The sequence below is a fragment of the Kogia breviceps genome, chromosome 11, assembly GCF_026419965.1.
Source record: "Kogia breviceps isolate mKogBre1 chromosome 11, mKogBre1 haplotype 1, whole genome shotgun sequence".
In the NCBI taxonomy this organism is placed as follows: domain Eukaryota; kingdom Metazoa; phylum Chordata; class Mammalia; order Artiodactyla; family Physeteridae; genus Kogia; species Kogia breviceps.
In genome coordinates this window covers 12,549,125-12,569,480 of record NC_081320.1, presented here as the reverse complement: position 1 = coordinate 12,569,480, position 20,356 = coordinate 12,549,125, and the positions used below count along the sequence as shown (strand labels likewise).

The window sequence follows — 20,356 nt, the reverse complement described above, 5'->3', positions numbered from 1 at the left end:
TCTCTCCTCATAATCTCTCTCTCTCATAATATCTCTCTCCTCATAATCTCTCTCTCCTCATAATCTCTCTCTCTTTCCTCATAATCTCTCTCTCCTCATAATATGTCTCCTCATAATCTCTCTCTCCTCATAATCTCTCTCCTCATAATCTCTCTCCTCATAATCTCTCTCCTCATAATCTCTCTCTCCTCATAATCTCTCTCTCTCCTCATAACCTCTCTCCTCATAATCTCTCTCTCCTCATAATCTGTCTCCTCATAATCTCTCTCTCTTTCCTCATAATCTCTCTCTCCTCATAATCTCTCTCTCCTCATAATCTCTCTCTCCTCATAATCTCTCTCTCTCTCCTCATAATCTCTCTCTCTCCTCATAATCTCTCTCCTCATAATCTCTCTCTCCCCTCATAATCTTCCACTCCTCATAAAAAAAAAAAGAAAAAAAAACAGCATTTTCAATCCAAGTGGAATCACACTTACCATATGGATACTGCAAAATTGAAAGTGCACCATTACTGTACTCTTCATGAGAAAACTTATCATTACTAAGACATTTGTCAAATTCATCAGACCCCACCAAGACAGGAGTTCTGGAAGGAGAATCTAAAAAAAAATGGTAAAATCTTAACTGTTAGGACTTTAATGAAAATGTGTATGCCTCATTCATCCAAAAAACAAATATTCAAATAGCACAGCTCAGTTCAAATATGTAAGTCAAACAAATGGCCCAACGTTCTTTCTCTTGAAAAGCAGTCTTGTAGAGAGATGAGTCATTTAAATGAGTAATTAAAGTATGATGTGATATATATGATAAAAAACATATACAAGGTACAGAAAGATAGCTGAAGTAAATAGATGGTTTAGTATTTGAATTCAATTCAATTTGAGTGTCTCAAAGAACATGATGTAATAACCAGATGTTTCATAAATATTCTTTTTTTAAAAACATAAATTTATTTATTTTAGGCTGCTTTTGGTCTACATTGCTACGCGCAGGCTTTCTCTAGTTGCGGTGAGCGGGGGCTACTCTTCACTGCAGTGCACAAGCTTCTCATGGTGGTGGCTTCTCTTGTTACTGAGCATGGACTCTAGGCACGCGGGCTTCAACAGTTGTGGCACGTGGGCTCAGTAGTTGTGGCTCGCCGGCTTAGTTGCTCCGTGGCATGTGGGGTCTTCCCAGACCAGGGCTCAAACCTGTGTCCCCTGCATTGGCAGGCAGATTCTTAACCACTGCGCCACCAGGGAAGTCCCATAAATATTCTTAATATAAATATGTTAAGAGCTAAATGATATCAAGGCATGGTCAGAGAATGGTTAAGAGTTTTTCTAAGCTGTCTAGAGAAACACTTTATTGACATTGATTTCTATAGAAGTAACTGCTGTTTCAATGAAATCATGTTCTAAAGGATAATTAAAATTCATTAACGTCTGAAATACCTTCCCAGTTTATCAGAACATATAGAGTATATAATAGTTGTGATCTCTGTGATACTCAAAACTAGGGCAAAGACAGTCATGATTAGGCCTCTGAACATCTTAATAACATTTATAAAAGGTCATAATTCACTTACGAATTAAGGGTTTCCATTTGATTGTTGGCAAAGGAATAATTGCATTTTCACTGTTGACAGATTCCAAGGCCTTGGGACTTGTAGGAAACTTTTCTGAAATTCTGACTGATGACTGCAGATACAGCTGGCCTCTGTACATTCCTGAATCAACCAGAACACTGTCAGTTAGGTTTAGAATCAAGCACTGATGATTTTTTTTAAAAAAAGGTTCATTTTGATTTAATAAAATTAGATGAATTCCAGTTATTTATTCATGTGCTACATAGCTCTTTCCAAAGAATCATGCCTGAAGCACTCAAATTTGACCCAAAGGTTATTCAACGACAACAGGGGAGGAAAGTTACACACAAGTTACAATGTTTCTCACGATATAATTTTTGGTAATTACTGGAAAACACTTCCAGTAGGAAAATTCAAACAAAAGAACTCATTGTACTCTTATGAGAGTAACAGCTTAGATGAGGTAACCTTTTCCTTAAGAAAACCTAAACACCTATCATTCAAGAGATACTGCTAACAATTCAATTAAATACTATCATAACACGTGTGACATGTTATTCTTTCAAATTCTTGCATTTCACTGAGATGGAGGGGCGGGTAGCACATTTACAGAGTTTAAAGAGTTTTATGTGTATCTGCCCACAAAACTAGTTCAAATAATTAGATTTGAGGGTTTTCAAAATGTAGTACATTGAAGGCTTTCAACTGCCAAGCAGCACACCAGAATTTTGTTTTAATTTTTCAGATAAGTTGTATAGATACATAGAAAAAGAGAAACGTACCTTTAAGGGGGAGCAAATTGATACAGATGCAAATACAAATGTAGAAAGTTTTAGACTCTGAGGATACATAAGTAATGTGAAATCATGCTATGTAATGGCAACATTTTTAAGCCTTTTAAATATAGGTCTCAGAGAAAAAGAACCCGCTATAGTAATTAAAAGTTTCAGAATTGGATAAATGAAAGAAAATTGCAGGAATAGAAATCAAAGTACAAATCTTAAGGCCAGAGAATGTACTTAGGAATTAAAACTACTACAGGCACACCTGAAGTAGGGAGAGACAATGTAGGAATAAAATCTAGATGTCAACATGTACTATTGCTAGATAAGAGATATCCACTCACCCAAGTAAACACTGTTTTCTGTGGCTCCTCGGGCGGCTTCTACGATGTCTTCTTCATCTTCTAAAACTCCATCATTAGTGGTGTAACTTGTATCATCAAAAAGACTGATGGGAATGACTTTGCCATCCTTAACCAACCAGGCAGATGCAATGGGAGTACAAAACTAAACAAAAATGGAAAGGAAATTTTAAACAATTTCAAGCAGTATTTCTATGTATCCCAACTCCTGAAATACCCTTTAAGACCACAAATTTTTCTTTACAAATTTTCACTTTTCCAGCTTTACTGAGGTATAATTGACGAATAAAAAGTGTATTTATGGTATACAGTGTGATATTTTGATATATGTATACACTGTGAAATAATTAGCACAATCAAGCTAATTGATATATCCATTCATCTCACAGTTATTTTATATGTATGTGTTTTAAGAACATTTAAGATCTCTTCATTTCTGTTTAATATTCTGAGGAAACTCCATGATGTTTTCCATAACATCTATGCCAATTTACATTCTCACCAACACTGCACGAAGATGCACTGTTGTACACTGTTCACCAACATCTTCACCAACCTTTTGACTTTTTCTTAATAGTCATTCTAACAGATGTAAAAATCACAAATTTCTTAGAGCACAGAGAACAAGCTGAAAATCCAAAATGGCAGTCACTTCCTTCTACCCAACACGTTTGGTCAAACTGAGAAGGAAAGAAACATACTTATAAATTCTCAGGGGTTCTAGGTACCTGGTATTCCCACTCCAGATGTCCTCCTTTCTTACTAAAGGCCATAACTTTCCAATCAGCAACAGAGACCTTTATCACTGTGTCCATCATGGCAGCTTCCTGTTCTTCCACGTCTGAAATAATTTTAGACTGTTCTTTGTTTCCACTGGGCTTTAAGGTGCTTTCAATAAATCCGGCTCTAGTTTCCATGTCTGGAATATACCGAAGTTCAAAGTGGCCAACACTGAAATTCCACCTTAAATTTACAAAGGTGTGTTTTAGAAATTTACATTTAAATAAAGGACCAAATAATTAAGAACTCTTCTAGAGTGAAGAAGCAAACACTAAAATTTGGTGATGAGAAAAGGAACAACTCAACACAATCTTCTGGAAAGGAGCATGCTATGCTGCTTGCTGATTTATGCCACAAGAGGGCGTAAGTTGGCCCTGACCCTTTAGAAACAGTGGTTCTGAGAGTTGTGACCTGACAACAGCTACAGGACAGATTTTTCCCTTGAAACTAACAAATGTTCACATTTCCAAATCAGGGTAATTTTCTCAAAACACATCAGTCACCCTAAAATAAGGTAGCTTGCAGTCTGCCTTACTTTTAATTAAAGCCTGACACATTTCCTTCAAGTGCAGAGAAATTAACATATCCCAATAAACCAATGCAAAAGGCAAGACGAAAGCTACTGATTTTAGATTTTTATGAAAATACAGTCTCGAAAGGCAATGTGACCCAGTATACCAAGCCTGAAGGTCATAGCACCTCAGCTTCAATCTCAAATCTCTACTGACTGAGATCTGGCCAGTCATTTAACCTTTTCTGAGTTTCAGTCCATATCCATAAAGTAGTATTAGCAATGTTTCCTCTATAACTAATACACTGGAAGATCACTTATCTGTTGACACTATAATGGTCTTGACACTAAGATATAAAATGGCCCTAGAATTCCAACAACTGTTAAAAAATAGATACTTAAGGAATATGGATCTTAAATGCCAGACTCTTCCCACTCTGAGAACTCCAATTCTGTTAAGTTTAACATCTGCTCCCAGATCAGCACCCAGCAAGCACTCAAACACTTAAGGAAACAAAATCCCATCAGGACGAAGAAGGTCGGGTTGCCAGCAGATGCAAAGTCCAGGGAATGTAGAAAGAATACATTCTTCACTGGATTTGAGAAAACAGTTTTCAGGAAAGGAAACTGAATTATACTGCATCAGATTAGACAACATTTGAAAGTCTGGTTCACTTTCAAAAGATAAAGATGGGATCTCAACTTCTTTTTACTGCACAGCAATATAAAATTTAAATATTAGGTTTTGAAAAGTCAAGCATGTGATTTACCACAAGCATATCTAATTCAATCACATTACTTTAAATGTAAAAATTTACACTATTTGAAAAAGGAAACAAAACAGTATTTGACCAAACAAATTATACTTTAACACTTTAAGAAAATACACTAAAATATTATTTTATAATCGAGGTGGTAGTCACACAAACCATGAAACTACCTACTAGAGAGAATTGCAGGGTCAAACAGACCCAAGTGAAACAAAGCACATCAGCTTTGTCTTAAGAGTTTTCTGCATTCAAAGAACTTTGATCAATGAGATTGCTATGAAAAATATCATTAACCTAAGACTAAGCTAATATATAGTCACTGTATGGGACTCCTCTTTGTTACCATATCCTGAAGCACAGGGTGAGAAGTTCAGTTCAGGAGCTGTTAATAATCATGAAGCTGTTTTAAATTTAGGGGCTTCATTTCTCTTAAAAGAGTAGTATGCTTTTGGGGAAACAAAATAGTTCAGAAAATCTCCACAAAGAAAAAGCTGAGGAATTCTGGTCTTGTTGCACTTCTAAACATCAACAGCAACATTATCTGAATACACACTTCTCACTGCCACTACGAGGGCCGACGGCTCTAACGGTTTTCTGGGTGCGCTGCAGAAGCAGGGTATCTTCTTCTTGTTCCATTTCATCGTTATCCCATTGGCGGCAACCCAAAGCTGAGCAGATGTACCTCACCTGAAAAGACAGAAGTAAAATTAGTAAAGAGAACAAGCTACAGGAGATCAGAGACAGTAAAAGACTCTCAACAGTTTTATAAAAAGTGAAAGAAAATTAAGGAAATGTGTAAAAAGTAGCCAAGCATTAAGAAGCAACAGCTAGGGGGCTTCCCTGGTGGCTCAGTGGTTTAGAATCCGCCTGCCGATGCAGGGGACACTGGTTCGAGCCCTGGTCCAGGAAGATCCCACTTGCCGCAGAGCAACTAAGCCTCTGCGCTACAACTACTGAGCCTGCGTTCTAGGGCCCGCGAGCCACAACTACTGAGCCTGCATGCTGCAACCACGGAAGCGCACGGGCCTAGAGCCCGTGCTCCACAAGAGAAGCCACCGCAGTGAGAAGCCCGCGCACTGCAACAAAGAGCAGCCCCCGCTCACCGCAACCAGAGAAAGTCCGCGCGCAGCAACAAAGACCCAACGCAGCCAAAAATGAATAAATAAATAAATAAATACACAGTTTCTGTTAAAAAAAAAAAAAAAGGAAGCAACAGCTATACTGTATAGCACAGGGAACGCCACTCAATATTCTGTAATGGCCTATGTGGGAAAAGAATCTGAAAAAGAGTGGATATATATGTATGTATAACTGATTCACTTTGCCGTACACCAGAAACTAACACAACATTGTAAATCAACTGTACTGCAACGAAATTTATAAAAATAAATAAATAAATAACCTGAAAAAGGAAAAAAAGCAACAGCTAGATTACCACCGACTCCTAAAATGAAACATTTAGAACCGTAAAAGTACCAATGAATATTTATTTCGGGGGATAAGTCTTACTTTGAGCATTTCCATGGAAGAAATGGATAACTAGTTGTGATCTCTTAGTAATAATATCATTAATAAAATCCTAGGTGAATTTGAAAAAAAGCACCTCAGAATTTCCATATGACGGAAATATTTAGTTTTAAAAAATCTGAACCTTTTCTAACAGCTGCAGTATTTTCAAGTACTTCCTTCAAAACTTCACTCAAAGGAAGAGGAAGACTCTTTGGATGATGTGGGCAAAATCCTCACAGAAAGAAGCACACCTGCTAGAATGCCAGAATTTTGGAGCAGCACATCAAATCAGAGAACCAGGTGACGGGGTTCAATCCCACTGTTTTACAGAAGAGAATACTGAAGGAAACAAAGGATCACAAGGCCGCCTCAATACAATACACATGCAGGCGGCTGGAGAGGGCAGAGAAGCTTGCAAGGGGCCTATGGGCCTAACACTCAGACAAGGGATCCTTAAAGGTTGAAAAACTTGAGGGCCAAAGGTCTTTTTACTATTCTTCCTTATTTTCATCTTAAGTCTATATACAAATATTCAAGTATCAACGTATTAAGGGGTTAAAAAGAGATGTTTACCTTTCCAAAAAGCATGGTTTTAATTAGTTATTCCCCGTAATGGAGTTATAAGACCCAATCTTGGAAGCAGATGATCTCCTAAGAGCTAATAATGGAGAAAGTCTAGGTCATTAACAGTATGACTTTTTCTTCACACAGATCTAAGTCATATCTGACCTTGGAAGTTTCTGAACCTTTGAAAGTCTTGGTTTTCTCATCTGTAAAATGAGTACAAACTTGCCTCTTGGATCCTCTTATGATAGGCTCAAACTAGAGAAATAAGTAGTAGCAATTATTCTTATCATTCAGGATTATTATTATTCTTTGGAGGGTTCCTCATCTATCCAAATGAAAATTATAAAATGTAACCATTAGAAATATTGTGATGATTTCAAAATAAGGCATGAAAAATGCACCTGACATACAGTAGACCACAGTTATTCATTCCCTTCCCCCTGCTATTCCTGGCTCTGCTATTCATTCTGTTATCTTGGATAAATTTAGTTTCGTTCTTTTTTTTGTTTTTTGCATTACCCGGGCCTCTCACTGTTGTGGCCTCTCCCGTTGCGGGGCACAGGCTCCAGATGCACAGGCCCAGCGGCCATGGCTCGCGGGCCCAGCCGCTCCGCGGCACGTGGGATCTTCCCGGACCGGGGCACGAACCCGTGTCCCCTGCAACGGCAGGCGGACTCTCAACCACTGCGCCACCAGGGAAGCCCTAGTTTCTCTTAATAATATTCCCCCTTTCTACTTCACAGTTCTTTTATCAAAGAAATGATATCCTCAGGGGAAAATGATTACAAAGCTCAACCAGTAATAGTATCGTTTAAGAAATTATCTCTTCTATTCCTATTTATTCTGATTTCTCCCCAAACAAACTGAACATTTTTACTCACCTTTCCGCTATATGCACTGAGTCCATATGTAGTGAGAGACTTTCCTCCAACCAAGACAACATCATCTCCAAATTTATAAGAAGATTCAAGAAGTGATTCAACTGTAAACGGAACTGTTTCCATGCTCTCACGGTCCCGGTCCCACTGGAAGAGGTCTCCATCCAGGGAAGGAATGATCATCTTATTCCCAAATACCTAAAACAAAAATTTAACTTTTAAAAGGATTTTATGAATGGATAAAGAAGATGTGGGTCATAAAAACAATAGAATACTACTCAGCCATAAAAAACAATGAAATACTGCCATACTAGAGATTATCATACTAAGCAAAGTAAGACAGAAAGAGAAAGACAAATATCATATTATATATCACTTTTATGTGGAATCGAAAACACGACAAAAATGAACTTATCTATGAAACAGAAACAGACTCACAGACATAGAGAATAGACTTGTGGTTGCCAAGGGGGAGAGTGGGTGGGGAGGAATGGTTTGGGAGTTTGGAATTAGCAAATGCAAACGAGTATCTATAGGATGGATAAACAACAAGGTCCCACTGTAGAGCACAGGGCACTATATTCAATATCCTGTGATAAACCACAGTGGAAGAGAATATGAAAAAGAATATATATATGTATAACTGAATCACTCTGCTGTACAGTAGAAATGAACACAACATTGTAAATCAACTCTACTTCAATAAAATAAATCTTAAAAAATTAATAAAAAGATCTGAACCGTAGAGTAGGAACTAAGAGCCGTAGTCTCTCACCTGAGGCGCTCAGGCCTCCCGAGCAGCATACGACATGCACAGTTCATCCACCAAAAGCAACTTAAAAGAACCACCCACCTGTCCTGGGACCCACAGGTACACTCCAGTCTGGTTTTCCTCAAACTCTTGTTTGCCACGAGCCAAGTGTGTTCCATAACAATAAGGGAATTACTAAGGAGAGTTCTGTGACCAAGTGAGTTCAAGAAGAGGTTACTGTGGGAGTTCTTATAGAGATTACTATGTTAACGTATAATATGATTTTCTAGTAAAGGGATAGTTTACGCAGCACTTTCCAAGTCTATTTCATCCAGGCCAATTACCATCATAGGTTCAGATCCAAGGAACACAGGTTGATTTACGCAGCATCCCATTCTTTCTTTTATTCACTTTCTCAGATCTGCTATGAGCTAGAAGCCTGGTAACCAAGCTTACTGATTTCATGCTCTTAGCTGTCCTTCCTTCTTTTATCAATGTTAACTGAGGGCCTACTACATGCTAGGGACTATTCTGTTGCTTAGGATACACCAGGGAGCAAAACAAATTAAAAAACAAATCAAAACAAAAAAACCCCTGCCATTGTGGAGCTCAAACTCTGGTATCGGGAGATAGACAACGTAATAAATAATTACAGAGTATGTTAGGTGCTAAATGCCATAGTGAAAAAAATAGAACAAGATAAAGGGGGAATGGATAAATGTGTGCATGGGAGGGGACACGACTTGTCAGTAACGGTTAAGTTGAGGATAGGCCCCATTGAGAAAGTAATATTTGAGCAAAATCTAAACACAAGCGTTAACTCTGCTGATACCTGCGGAACAGCCTTTGCAAAGGCCTGGGGGGGGGTGCATTGTGATGAGGAAAGGGAACAGGTTGTAGAGGCAAGGATGCAGGTGCGGAGAGCAAGCAGAAGTTCGGAGATGATAATGGTGGTGTTGGTGGTGGGCTACAGTGGAGCTGTTGCCTGCGGTTAGATTTGGGATATAACTGGAAGGTAAAGCCAACAGGATTTCATGGTGGATTCCCTGTACGCAATGAGCGGGAAAAGCGCTCAGGATGACTCTAAAGATTTTGGCTAAGAAAATCTTGTTTCTTGAGAAAGAGTTAAATTAGTACATGGCTTTGTGACACTGGCCTTCTGGCATTTCAAAATAGACACAACTCGGGAACTCCCTAGTGATCCAGTGATTAGGACTCGGCACTGTCACTGTGGTGGCCCAGGTTCAATCCCTGGTCAAGGAACTAAGATCCCGCAAGCCGCACAGCGCGCCAAAAAAAAAAAAAAAAAAAAACAAAACAGACACAACTTGACTTATTTCAGCTAATGACACGATTATTTTCCTGATTGTCAAGGCTCAAAAATCTGGAAAAAGAGACTATGAAAGAAGCATGAGTTTAAAAACCAGGAAACCTCCAGACAAATGTTGATTTGTTTTTTAAACAAAATTTCTCTATGGACTTCTTTGTTCCTTAAGCAGCAGAATTCCCTTCTTTAAAGAGATACTTACAGGGATATTTTAAAGGATCCTTTTCAGTCACAAAGAGTTCTCCGTTGATGCTCAGCTAATATATTCTCCCACCCACCCCAGCTTTGCCCCACACCCCCGGGGTTCTAGAAGACAGGTTGAAAGACACGACTCTAATCCACTTCTTTCCTTCATTTTGTAGTTCAAATCCTCATATCTCCTGCCTGAACTATTATAACAGCCTCTTTACAGTTCTTAACTGGAAATTTCCTCGATCTAACCTCTGCATATCTTCTAGATTAATCCCTGAATCAGAGTTAAGCTTGTTATGACACCATTGAAAAATCCTCAACAGCTCTCCATTATCTTCTTACTAAAGACCCCAAATCCTAACTCTGACATACATGCAAAGTCCTCTATACGTGACCTCGAACAACCTTTTCCTTTTGTCTTTCACTTTTCCCCACGTGGGTGGAAATCAGGTGTCATTACTTAAGCAGGATATTTAATGTTTTTACTGTTACTGTTCAGTTATGTCATTTCTTCTCCCTGGAACACCCTCCTGTACCCACCCTGCCCACTGAAACCCTATCTGGCCTTCAAGCTAGCATCACTTACGTTTTTGCTGTGAAATCCAAGAAAATTTTAGCAGCATAAGTTCGCTGACGAAAGTCTTAATACTGCACTTTTTTCTGTAACTGTAAACTGAGACACCATTACAGTCTCAAAAATTGTTTATTGTGCCTCTAACAAATATTTATCAGGTACTAATGTGTATACATTTATGTTTATTCAGTGGCTGTAAAAGTAATGCACTCAAACCTAGTGCCCAGATTTTGTTATCTAATTCCATTGCCCACCAAAAGAACAAAGGTTCCTGAGAGAAACAGCTGACTCCAGGGCTGGGGCAGGGCAGGTACAAGATGAGCCTTTAACATCTTATTAGTCTAAAAAGTAAAGATATGCACAAAAAAAGACAGAAACATGTCACTGACCGCATCTGGAATTTAAGCAACAGAATGATTAAGTACTGAATTATAAAACATTGAAAAAAAAATAAGGAATTCATGCATCTGCATTGATAACAAATAGATAAAATAAACAACATATGGGGGAGAAGAGAGGGTTTTTACTGCAATGAAATGCCAAATGTCTACTGGTAAATATGAAGGGAGGACTGGCGTTGGAAAAATTAGCATCTTGCAGACATCATAGTAAAGACTACAACAGGCAAAAATCAGCCACGGTGTTAAATCTAGGTGAAAATTTTGATGAGGAGCAGGATATCTGCATGGTCTTAAAGTATCTTCCCACAGACTGCTTATTAGTTACAAAAAGTTAAAAAAAAAAAAAAAAAACAGAAACAGTCATTATATAGTGGAGAATTCAGACAATACCTTGACTGGATGATCAAATGAGTGACAGACATGATACCCTGTGACGGGATGCAACATCAGCCACGCAGCATTCTGAGCCAAGCATACACAGCCTGGATCTAATCACCAGGAAACATCCGACAAGCACAAAATGAGGAAAGTTCTATTTTTTTAAAATATCAGTAAAAGATCAGAGAAACTATATTCTTCAAAAATGTCAAGGTCCATATATACACTACCAAACGTAAAATAGAAAGCTAGTGGGAAGCAGCCGCATAGCACAGGGAGATCAGCTCGGTGCTGTGTGACCACCTAGAGGGGTGGCATGGGGAGGGAGGGAGGGAGACGCAAGAGGGAGGGGATATGGGGATATATGTATACGTATAGCTGATTCACTTTGTTATACAGCAGAAACTAACACAGCATTGTAAAGCAATTATACTCCAATAAAGATGTTAAAAAAAATGTCAACATCATACAAGATAAAGTCTGTGGGGAAAAAAATCCAGATTAAAAGGGACTAATGTAACAAGTAAATGTATTACATGACCCTACACTAGATGCTGTACTGGGAGTGGAGAACGCTATAAAAGACATTATTTAGGTCAACTGATGAAACTGGAATATGGACGGTAAAATGTCAATATAAATTTATGAAGCTGATAACTGTACTGTGATTATGTAAGAGAATAGAGAAATTTCCTATCTCTATTAGGAAATGCACACTGAAGCATTTAGGAGTAAAGGGCTACAATGGATATTTATCTTTAGATGTTTCAAGAAAAAAAGAGTATGTATGGGGATTTGGGAGATAAGAGAGAGAGAGACACAACTCAAATGATAAAGCAAACACGTTCTGAGCAGATAAATCTGGGTATATAAAGGGTTGGGTTTTTTTCATACCAAAAAGTGTGCAACTTTTTGTAGTGTGAAATTATTTCCAAATAAGAGGTTAAAAAGAAAAGAAAGATACTCAAGAGCCTTGAAGGGGCTCTGTAATTAAACTCGGAAGACTAGACCATTAAACTGAAGGCTCATCATAATTCTGGATATTTAAAGATCTCCAACTACTACTTTTATTTAAAAAAATTTGATTTTTAGTAAGCTCTCAAACGACATCAGTATGTATGTATACCATACATACGTATGTATACCACCTCATATTATCTCAGAATTTTAACATTACTATTTTATTCTTTGCTTTCTTATATTTCTTGATAACAACAAATAAAAGATTATATTTTCAAAAATTAAAACTTTTTATTTTTATCTTTTGTAGAATGTCCAACTTGAGGTTGTCATTAAGAACAGATTTAGGTCATAGTTTATATACCCTACAGTAACAGTACTGTAGTATTTAGCCAATGTGATCTCCCATTTTATGTTACATATCAGTTAGAAAATCCAGTGTTTACTGTTCTCTACCTTCCATATTATGTTAGGTATTCTCTATTCCATTTACTAGAATAAATTCAAATTGTGATAAAATTATCACAAAAAAATTATCACAAATACCTAAAAAATAGGTATTGTCTGGTAATGTTAACAGTAGTACTGGTTGAGTACAAATAGGGAGAGCAGGTGTGCGTCTCTACAAGAAAGAGGAAGAGGGGTTAGTGGGTCTCTAGTAAACAAATAACGTTTATTTTTACTTGTTTCCTTTTCCATTAAACAACTTCTTTTCCTCTAAAGAAGTAGCAGGTCCTTAGGGAACACAATGGCTTCTAAGTGCAACCGCCCCCACTCCCCCCAACAAAAAAACAAACCAGAAAATCCATCAAACAAATAGGAGCTAAAATTCATCACTGCTTCCAAATGTAAAAGAAAGCAAACTTATCTGCAATTAAACAACCAAGAAGATTTCACGTGACTGACCATGTTGAGAAAAACTGCCTTATTTTAAAAGAAGAGTGCAAAACCCAAAACAAAAAAGCATTATGATTCAATACTCAATCATGTCATATTCCTGGACTGTGATTTTGAAGTTCACTTTTAAATAGCTGCTCTTCACTAATTGGCTGCTTATGACTCATACCCACGGCTGCTAACCTCTGCACCAATCGTTGTGAAGTCTTTCAGGCTGCATCTGTGAGAGCAGATGGTGTTATTTCCTTGAGAGCCACAAGAAGAGATATATGCCTGCAGTTCAGGTAGAGAGATGACATCACCCCTCAGAAGAGCATTACCTCACCCTCCCAGCATAGGAATGAGTCACCCGGAGAGTCAACTGCAAATCTCTTGGCATAAAAAAATGTAGGTTATGGTGATGCATTTTCACATTCCACTGATTTGTCTCTGGAAGCAGCTATTTGTTCTGATTCGCTGCTCTGCATCTCAAACTAATGATGTGACTTGCTTCCCACTTCAGTCATTTTTAAAAATACAAATGCTTGTTATTTGGGGTTTTTTCCTCTATTTGCTTTTCCCTGTTAATAATTTCAAAATAAAAGGCTTGTCAAATCAGCTGGCAAACTCGGTACCTAAGATCCAGTCAAGGTCTTTAACCTCGCAATCACAAAGCAGTGTAGTAAAGTAATTCAATTACCATTTCTGAACAAACTCTTAACTGGCGTAGTGAATACCAGCGGCACGTGTAATCAAGGACTCTATCTGAAAACAGAATGTGAGATAAGAACTCCATTTTCAAGTGGCAGAAGGAACTTCAACTGAGAAAATAAAGGAAGTACTGCTACTAAAATGAATCTAACCAGCAATAAAAACAAAAATTCTTCTAATATGCAAGAATAGATTTTCATTCAGTTCTTCCTGCTTTTTCTATGCAGCTACCTCCCCACCCACCCACCCCCAACCACCCACCATCAACACATACACTTTTGGGGGTATATTCAACTTTATTTTAACTTAATATGAAAGTTTTGAAACATAAAATGTAGAGATGAATATAATAAACCCCCATGTATCTGTCACCCAGTTTCAACAATCATCGACATTTTCATACTCTCCACCCATCCACTACATATATTTGTTAATGAGAGTATTTTAAAGTCAATCACCGGCATCATGTCATTTCACCTATACATACTTCAGTATTCATTGCTGAGAAGTAACTACCATGCCAATGTTACATCTAACAGAATTGAGAGTAATTCCTGAAAATCATCTAATATTCAAATTTCCCTGATATTGCAAGACATACTATATAATTGGTTTGCTTCAACAAGGAACTTAAACTCCACATATTATATTTGATTCTTTTTGTCCCCTCTAAGGGCCCCTTTCACTCCTTTTTCCGTGCATTGATTTACTTGAGAAACCAGATTATTCACCCTACAGAATGTCCCGCAGTTTGGATTTTGCATGTCACTTAACTTGTTCCTTTATTCCCTGTATCTTCTCAAAAAGTGTAATTAGGACTGGAGCTTTGATCTGATGCAGGTTTGATTTTTTTGGACAAGGCTACTTCACAGGTGGTGCTGTATACTTCCTATTTTAACAGAGGTCAGCAAACGACAGCTCACGGGCCAAATCTGACCCAGTGCGTGTTCCTGTAAGCAAAGTTTTATTGGAACACAGGCATGCTCATTCATTTCTGTATTGTCTATGACTGCTTTCCCACTACAACTACAGAGACCGTATGGCCCGCAAAGCCCAAGATATTTACTATCTAGCCCTTTACAGAAAAAGTTTGCCAACCCGAGTTGTCGCATTTGTTACTATTAATCAGTGGATTCAAGGCAGTCAGCCTGATCCCTCTATTTTAAAGTGTCCCACCAACTTTTCACTATTTTAGTATCCACTGATGATCAACTACTTCAGTAAAATAATGACTTCTAATTCTATCATTCTTTCCACATTTATTAGCTAGAATTTTTCTATAGAAGAAGAACTTTCCTCATTCGGCTTTGGAAGCTGGATTTGTATACACTAGCATTTTCTCAAGTAGTGACTCACATTAAACACTTTCAAATCCACAAAGTTGTATATCCAGTGTGTACCCTAACCAAGAAAGAGGGAAAAGGATCACACTGGCCCTGACAGTTATAAAAGCCAAGTCCCAAGTACAAGCTAAGCAGCAGTAAGAGTTAAAAGGGAGGAAGGGGGAAGAAACAGTGAAAAAGCATGTGGAAAGATGCAGATCCATGAGACAGAGATAAGGAAAAATGGACATAGACTATCTGGGAAAAGGATGGAAAAAAACCAACTACTCTAGAGTATTCATGAAAGGGACACCCTTTCTCCGTCCTACCTCAGGAACTCCAAGCACCTCTGGTATAATACAACAAATGATGCTTCCAATGATGACCTCAAGGAATTAGTTAAAAGATAAAAGTCACCAAGATTGGGAAGATGTAAAATACATGAAAAACATTTCACTGAAAGTGTTAAACTGTTGACTTTTTTTGATACCTGGAAATCCCCTTTGCCCAGAACAATTACTTTCTTTGCCATGCTAGCTGTTTTGGAAACAGAGGTAGGGCGAGGCAACAGCAGGCATCCAACATATGAAATGGAAACGTGTCCACCGGGAGGTGACTGCGGCTCATCCAGCCCCATCCCTGGGTCCCCGACTCCACCAACCACTCACTAATGTGACCTTGGGCAAAAACTAACACTCTATTCTTTTACAAAATTCCTCAAAATTCCTGCACTGGATCCTCAAAAGCCCTCTCCACAGCTTTTTGAAAAGGTACGTCTTCTGGTCCCTAAACTACCAATGAATGTTTCTACCACTCTGGAGATCCACAGGCCTCCTGCTTTTCTCACTCCTTCCCCTGTCCCCCTCAATTCTTCCAGAGTCAAAACAGAATGGGTTTTTAACGTTTTCTTTTGTTGTAAGACTTTCAATGAGACTTTGATGAACCACAGGATTCTCTTAATGAGGCATTTGCATTGTTAAGTATCTATATTTAGAAAATATTTATAAAGAATTCACACCAACTAACCATTGGGGAAATGTGGAAGAAAGCAGGAAAATCCCTAAAATCCTACTAAAGCCAATCTCTCCTTGAAACCTTCTCTTCTCTCTGACTCATCACTCTCTACCTGAATTTTAAAATGTTAGGGAAGGACGTCCCTGGTGGTACAGTGGTCAAGAATCCGCCTGCCAATGCAGGAGACATGGTTTTGAGCCCTGATCCGGGAACATCCCACATGCCGCGGAGCAACTAAGCCCATGCGCCACAACTACTGAAGCCCGCGCACCTAGAGCCCTTGCTCTGCGACAAGAGAAGCCACCGCAGTGAGAAGCCCGCGCACCGCAACGAAGAGTAGCCCCGCTCGCTGCAACTAGAGAAAGCCCGCGCGGCAACCAAGAACCAACGCAGCCATAAATAAAAAAAAAATAGATAGATAGACAGATAGATAGATAAATAAATAAATATCCTTCTAAAAAATTTTTTTTCATGTTAGGGATTCTGAAAGTTTGGTTGGAGGTCATCTTCTCACCCTACTCTCCTTCCAGGTGACTGCTCCTCTCAGTTCCCAGGACACTAACACTTCTAACTTTTCTCTTCAGCCCAGACTTTTCCTCTTGAGAGCACCAGACCCACATATGCACAGGCTTTCTTAACATCTCTGCTTGGAGAGCACTCAAGGTCACTCGGCACTCACCACATCTAAACAAATTCATTTTCTCCCTCTCTACACCTGTTCCTTTTCTTTTCTTTTTTTTTTTTTTAAAGGGGCCAGGGAGCAGTCTCGGGGGACACTTTTATTTTTATTTATTTATATTTTTTTGGCCGCACCAGCGGCTTGTGGGAATCTTAGTTCCCCGACCAGGGATTGAACCCAGGCCCTCGGCAGTGAAAGCACGGAGTCCTAACCGCTGGACTGCCAGAGAACTCCCCCACCTGTTCTTAATTTACTGCTAATTCCTCCTTTGGTCTTTTCATTTCGTAAAGACTTCCCTCCTTAAACTTCTCTTCAATCCATCACTTTACTTCACTCACTTCCTCGGTCACCTTATCATCCCCATCTGTACTAGACTGGTCTCTTAACTGGTCTCCCCACTTCTGCTCTTCTTCCTCTTCCAGTCCATTCTCTACGGTCAGTAGAGACTGACAATATATGTAGTCAGTAGTCAGTAGACTACAGGAGAGATTGATTTTAGAAGGATTTTAGGGATTCACCTACTTTCTTCCAGATTGACCATTCCTGCTGCAGGGCCTTGACGACAGCTGTTTCCTCTCCCAGAGCAGTCCTTCCCAGACTCTCTACCCATTTCTTGCAGCTCTTTCTCCTCAAAGGATCTCAGTCGTAAACATAATTTCTTCTGAGAGGCCTTCTCTGACTTTCCAGCTTGGGAGGTCAGGTATCCTTGCTAAGTCTTAGTTCTACCCGTCCTTGTGACAGTTACCACAACTCACTTAGGATACTGACACTATAATCAGTTCATATCTGGCTCCCCATCTGGCTCCACATAGTGTCATGTAAGTTCCATGATGGCAAGGATCTCATCTGTCCTGGGCATTGCTATACCCCAGTGCACAGCCCTGCAGGATCCCCTGTCCCCTTAAAGACCAGTTCAGTTTTGGGTGTGGTAAGTTCAAGTATCTTTGAGTCTCCCACTAGGGTTAAGAAGCAGTTAAGTGCTCACAATGTGCTGAGCGCCGTGCTAAGTCTGCTCTCTATATGAGGTCTTTGAGTGATTGTTCCTGATAAAGCACATTGAGAATTATAATTATTAGAACAGAAAATGCAAACACACTGGTAAGTATTGAGGTATTTTAAAAGGCATGAAATATTGGAAAGGGGGCAAGAAATAAGCCCAAGGATCTAGGGTTGAGTCTCTGCTTTACTACATCAGACAAACCTCTGAACCATTTTGAGCCCCAATTTTCTCATCTGGAAAATGGGGGTTAATAAGAGTATTTTATAAGGCTATGTTAAGGAATAAATAAGAATGGATGTGATGTCACTTTGCAAACTATAAGGTGCTAGTCAAGCAATACTTGCTAAGTAGACGTAATGATCCAGGGCTGCTATTCTGAACCTCTAAGGTAATTCGTGTGTGAGTGCATATATACATATACTTGTTAAAGAAAAAAGTTAAAAACGAAAATACAAACTCTTAATCTGACTATCTATAAATTCATCATGAGCCTTCTTTTATTCTCCATAAGGAAACTTCAGAAATGACTATGGTTCGTTAACACTAAATTTCACATATTGCAAAAAAGCTTTTAGAATTCAAATAGTCACTCCAAAAGTAAATTCAAGGAGAAAGCAGAAAGCTTAATTATGCCATGTCAATAACAGTTGGCCCTTGACTGTGTGTTTGCACTGCATGAATCCACTTACAAGTGAATTTTTGTCACTAAATACATACTCCAGTACTCCACGATCCACGGTTGAATTTGCAAACATGGGACCGTGGATACAGAGGCCCATGGAGAAGTTATGTAGGATCTTCCACTGCATGAAGGGTTGGCACCCCTATCTCCAAAGTTGTCCAAGAGCCAACTGTATCTCTTTCCCAATCCTGAATTCACAACACCCATCTAAAAACAAAGTCTTAAAACTATATAAAGATGAGTTCGATATAAGAATTAAATACATCAAACTGTGACCAGTCTTTGACTCACCAGAAATATCTATCAGCCCTAAAAGTCACTTTTGAATATAGAAGTTCTAAAGGTTCATAAAGTACTTTATTGGCCAAAAAGATAAACAATATTAAAGAGAAGTTAACAGGCATATTTTTGTATATTTTAATTCTTCAAAAATGTTACACTATATATCGAACACAAAATGGTAACTCTTAAAGTAAAATGAGCAACTGACCAGACTACTAGTTGAAAAAATTGACTATTTGTGACTTTATGAGAAAAAAAAAAAAGATGTTCCAACATTGTTGTGTTGAGGAAACAATTTTTTAAACATTTCCCTAGATTTCAAGGAAAACATTGAAATTACCATGACGGGGTAAGTAAAGGAAACTTATCTGCTGAAAGTAAAGCATTCCCGGGAATCGTACCTCAAAGACTAAGGAGGAGGCATCATGGTTAACAACGAGTTACGTGATCTAAACGTGAGGGATTATGAGATCTTTCAGTAGATCTGGATATTAGTCGAAGAAGGCATCCCATCTGACATGCTTAAAAGGAAATGTAGGTTAAAAAAAAAAAAAGAAAGAAAATGCAGAAGAAAAAAGAAATCCTGAAATGAGTTGGTATTTATGATCGTCAAAGATTGTGAATTATTGACCAAGAGCAGTGATATACCAAGTAGATAATTATTATTTCATTCTTTCTTTCCTTAACCTATAGTTAACCTACAAAACAAAATACCTCAAGGAAAACTACCAGGTTAACTTCTGAAGTATACTTTTTGCATTCACGGGGAAAAATACAGATTTAAGTACCTATCTTTGCCTTCACTTAAATTATTATTCATTCGTAAAGGAGATAAATAATGTGCATGAGAAGTCAATTTCCTACAAAACAGAGTCAAATCAATTTCTCACTTGGCAACATGCGTGCTGGAATAAATCGATTTAGTTCACAGCACTGTTTTCAGCCATGCTAAGGGATTAATAAAACAAAATTAAATTTTAAAAAAGTTTCATTTCTATAATTAAAAGAAAAGCAATTAACCTAAGCAATTATTTAAATATTGGCTTGCTCTGTGATTGACAGTGACTTTTCCAAATAAACCACCATCTTAGATGGTGTTCATCTAAGGCTCAAATTGTGCTAGTTTATGTACAGATGAAAAACTGCCAAATGACCAGACATCTTTCAGTATAGACTATCTTTAAAACAGACTACAGGGCTTCCCTGGTGGCACAGTGGTTGAGAATCCGCCTGCCGATGCAGGGGACACGGGTTCGTGCCCCGGTCTGGGAAGATCCCACATGCCGCAGAGCGGCTGGGCCCGTGAGCCATGGCCGCTGAGCCTGCGCGTCCAGAGCCTGTGCTCTGCAACGGGAGAGGCCACAACAGTGAGAGGCCTGCGTACCACAAAAACAAACAAACAAACAAACAAAAACAGACTACAGATCCTCTTTTAATAAAGCAATACTCAAAAAGGCCTACTAATGGACCCCTGGTGAACA

General features: G+C 38.6%; 1 protein-coding gene across 3 annotated transcripts in view; it reads right to left on the bottom strand.

The window, feature by feature from the left end:
* Nucleotides 1-20,356, bottom strand: part of EIF2AK3 (eukaryotic translation initiation factor 2 alpha kinase 3) — a 71,651-nt gene that overhangs the window by 31,250 nt on the left and 20,045 nt on the right. For 2 of the 3 annotated variants that reach the window (XM_059079347.2, XM_059079348.2), the window contains 6 exons: nucleotides 7,730-7,924; nucleotides 5,326-5,459; nucleotides 3,440-3,674; nucleotides 2,694-2,856; nucleotides 1,568-1,708; nucleotides 477-599 (listed from right to left, as the gene is read on the bottom strand). In XM_059079347.2, the coding sequence (XP_058935330.1) occupies nucleotides 477-599; nucleotides 1,568-1,708; nucleotides 2,694-2,856; nucleotides 3,440-3,674; nucleotides 5,326-5,459; nucleotides 7,730-7,924 (991 nt within the window). Of the gene's footprint in view, nucleotides 1-476; nucleotides 600-1,567; nucleotides 1,709-2,693; nucleotides 2,857-3,439; nucleotides 3,675-5,325; nucleotides 5,460-6,854; nucleotides 6,940-7,729; nucleotides 7,925-20,356 lie in introns of those variants that run through there. The other variant, XM_067007244.1, reaches the window with a different exon arrangement.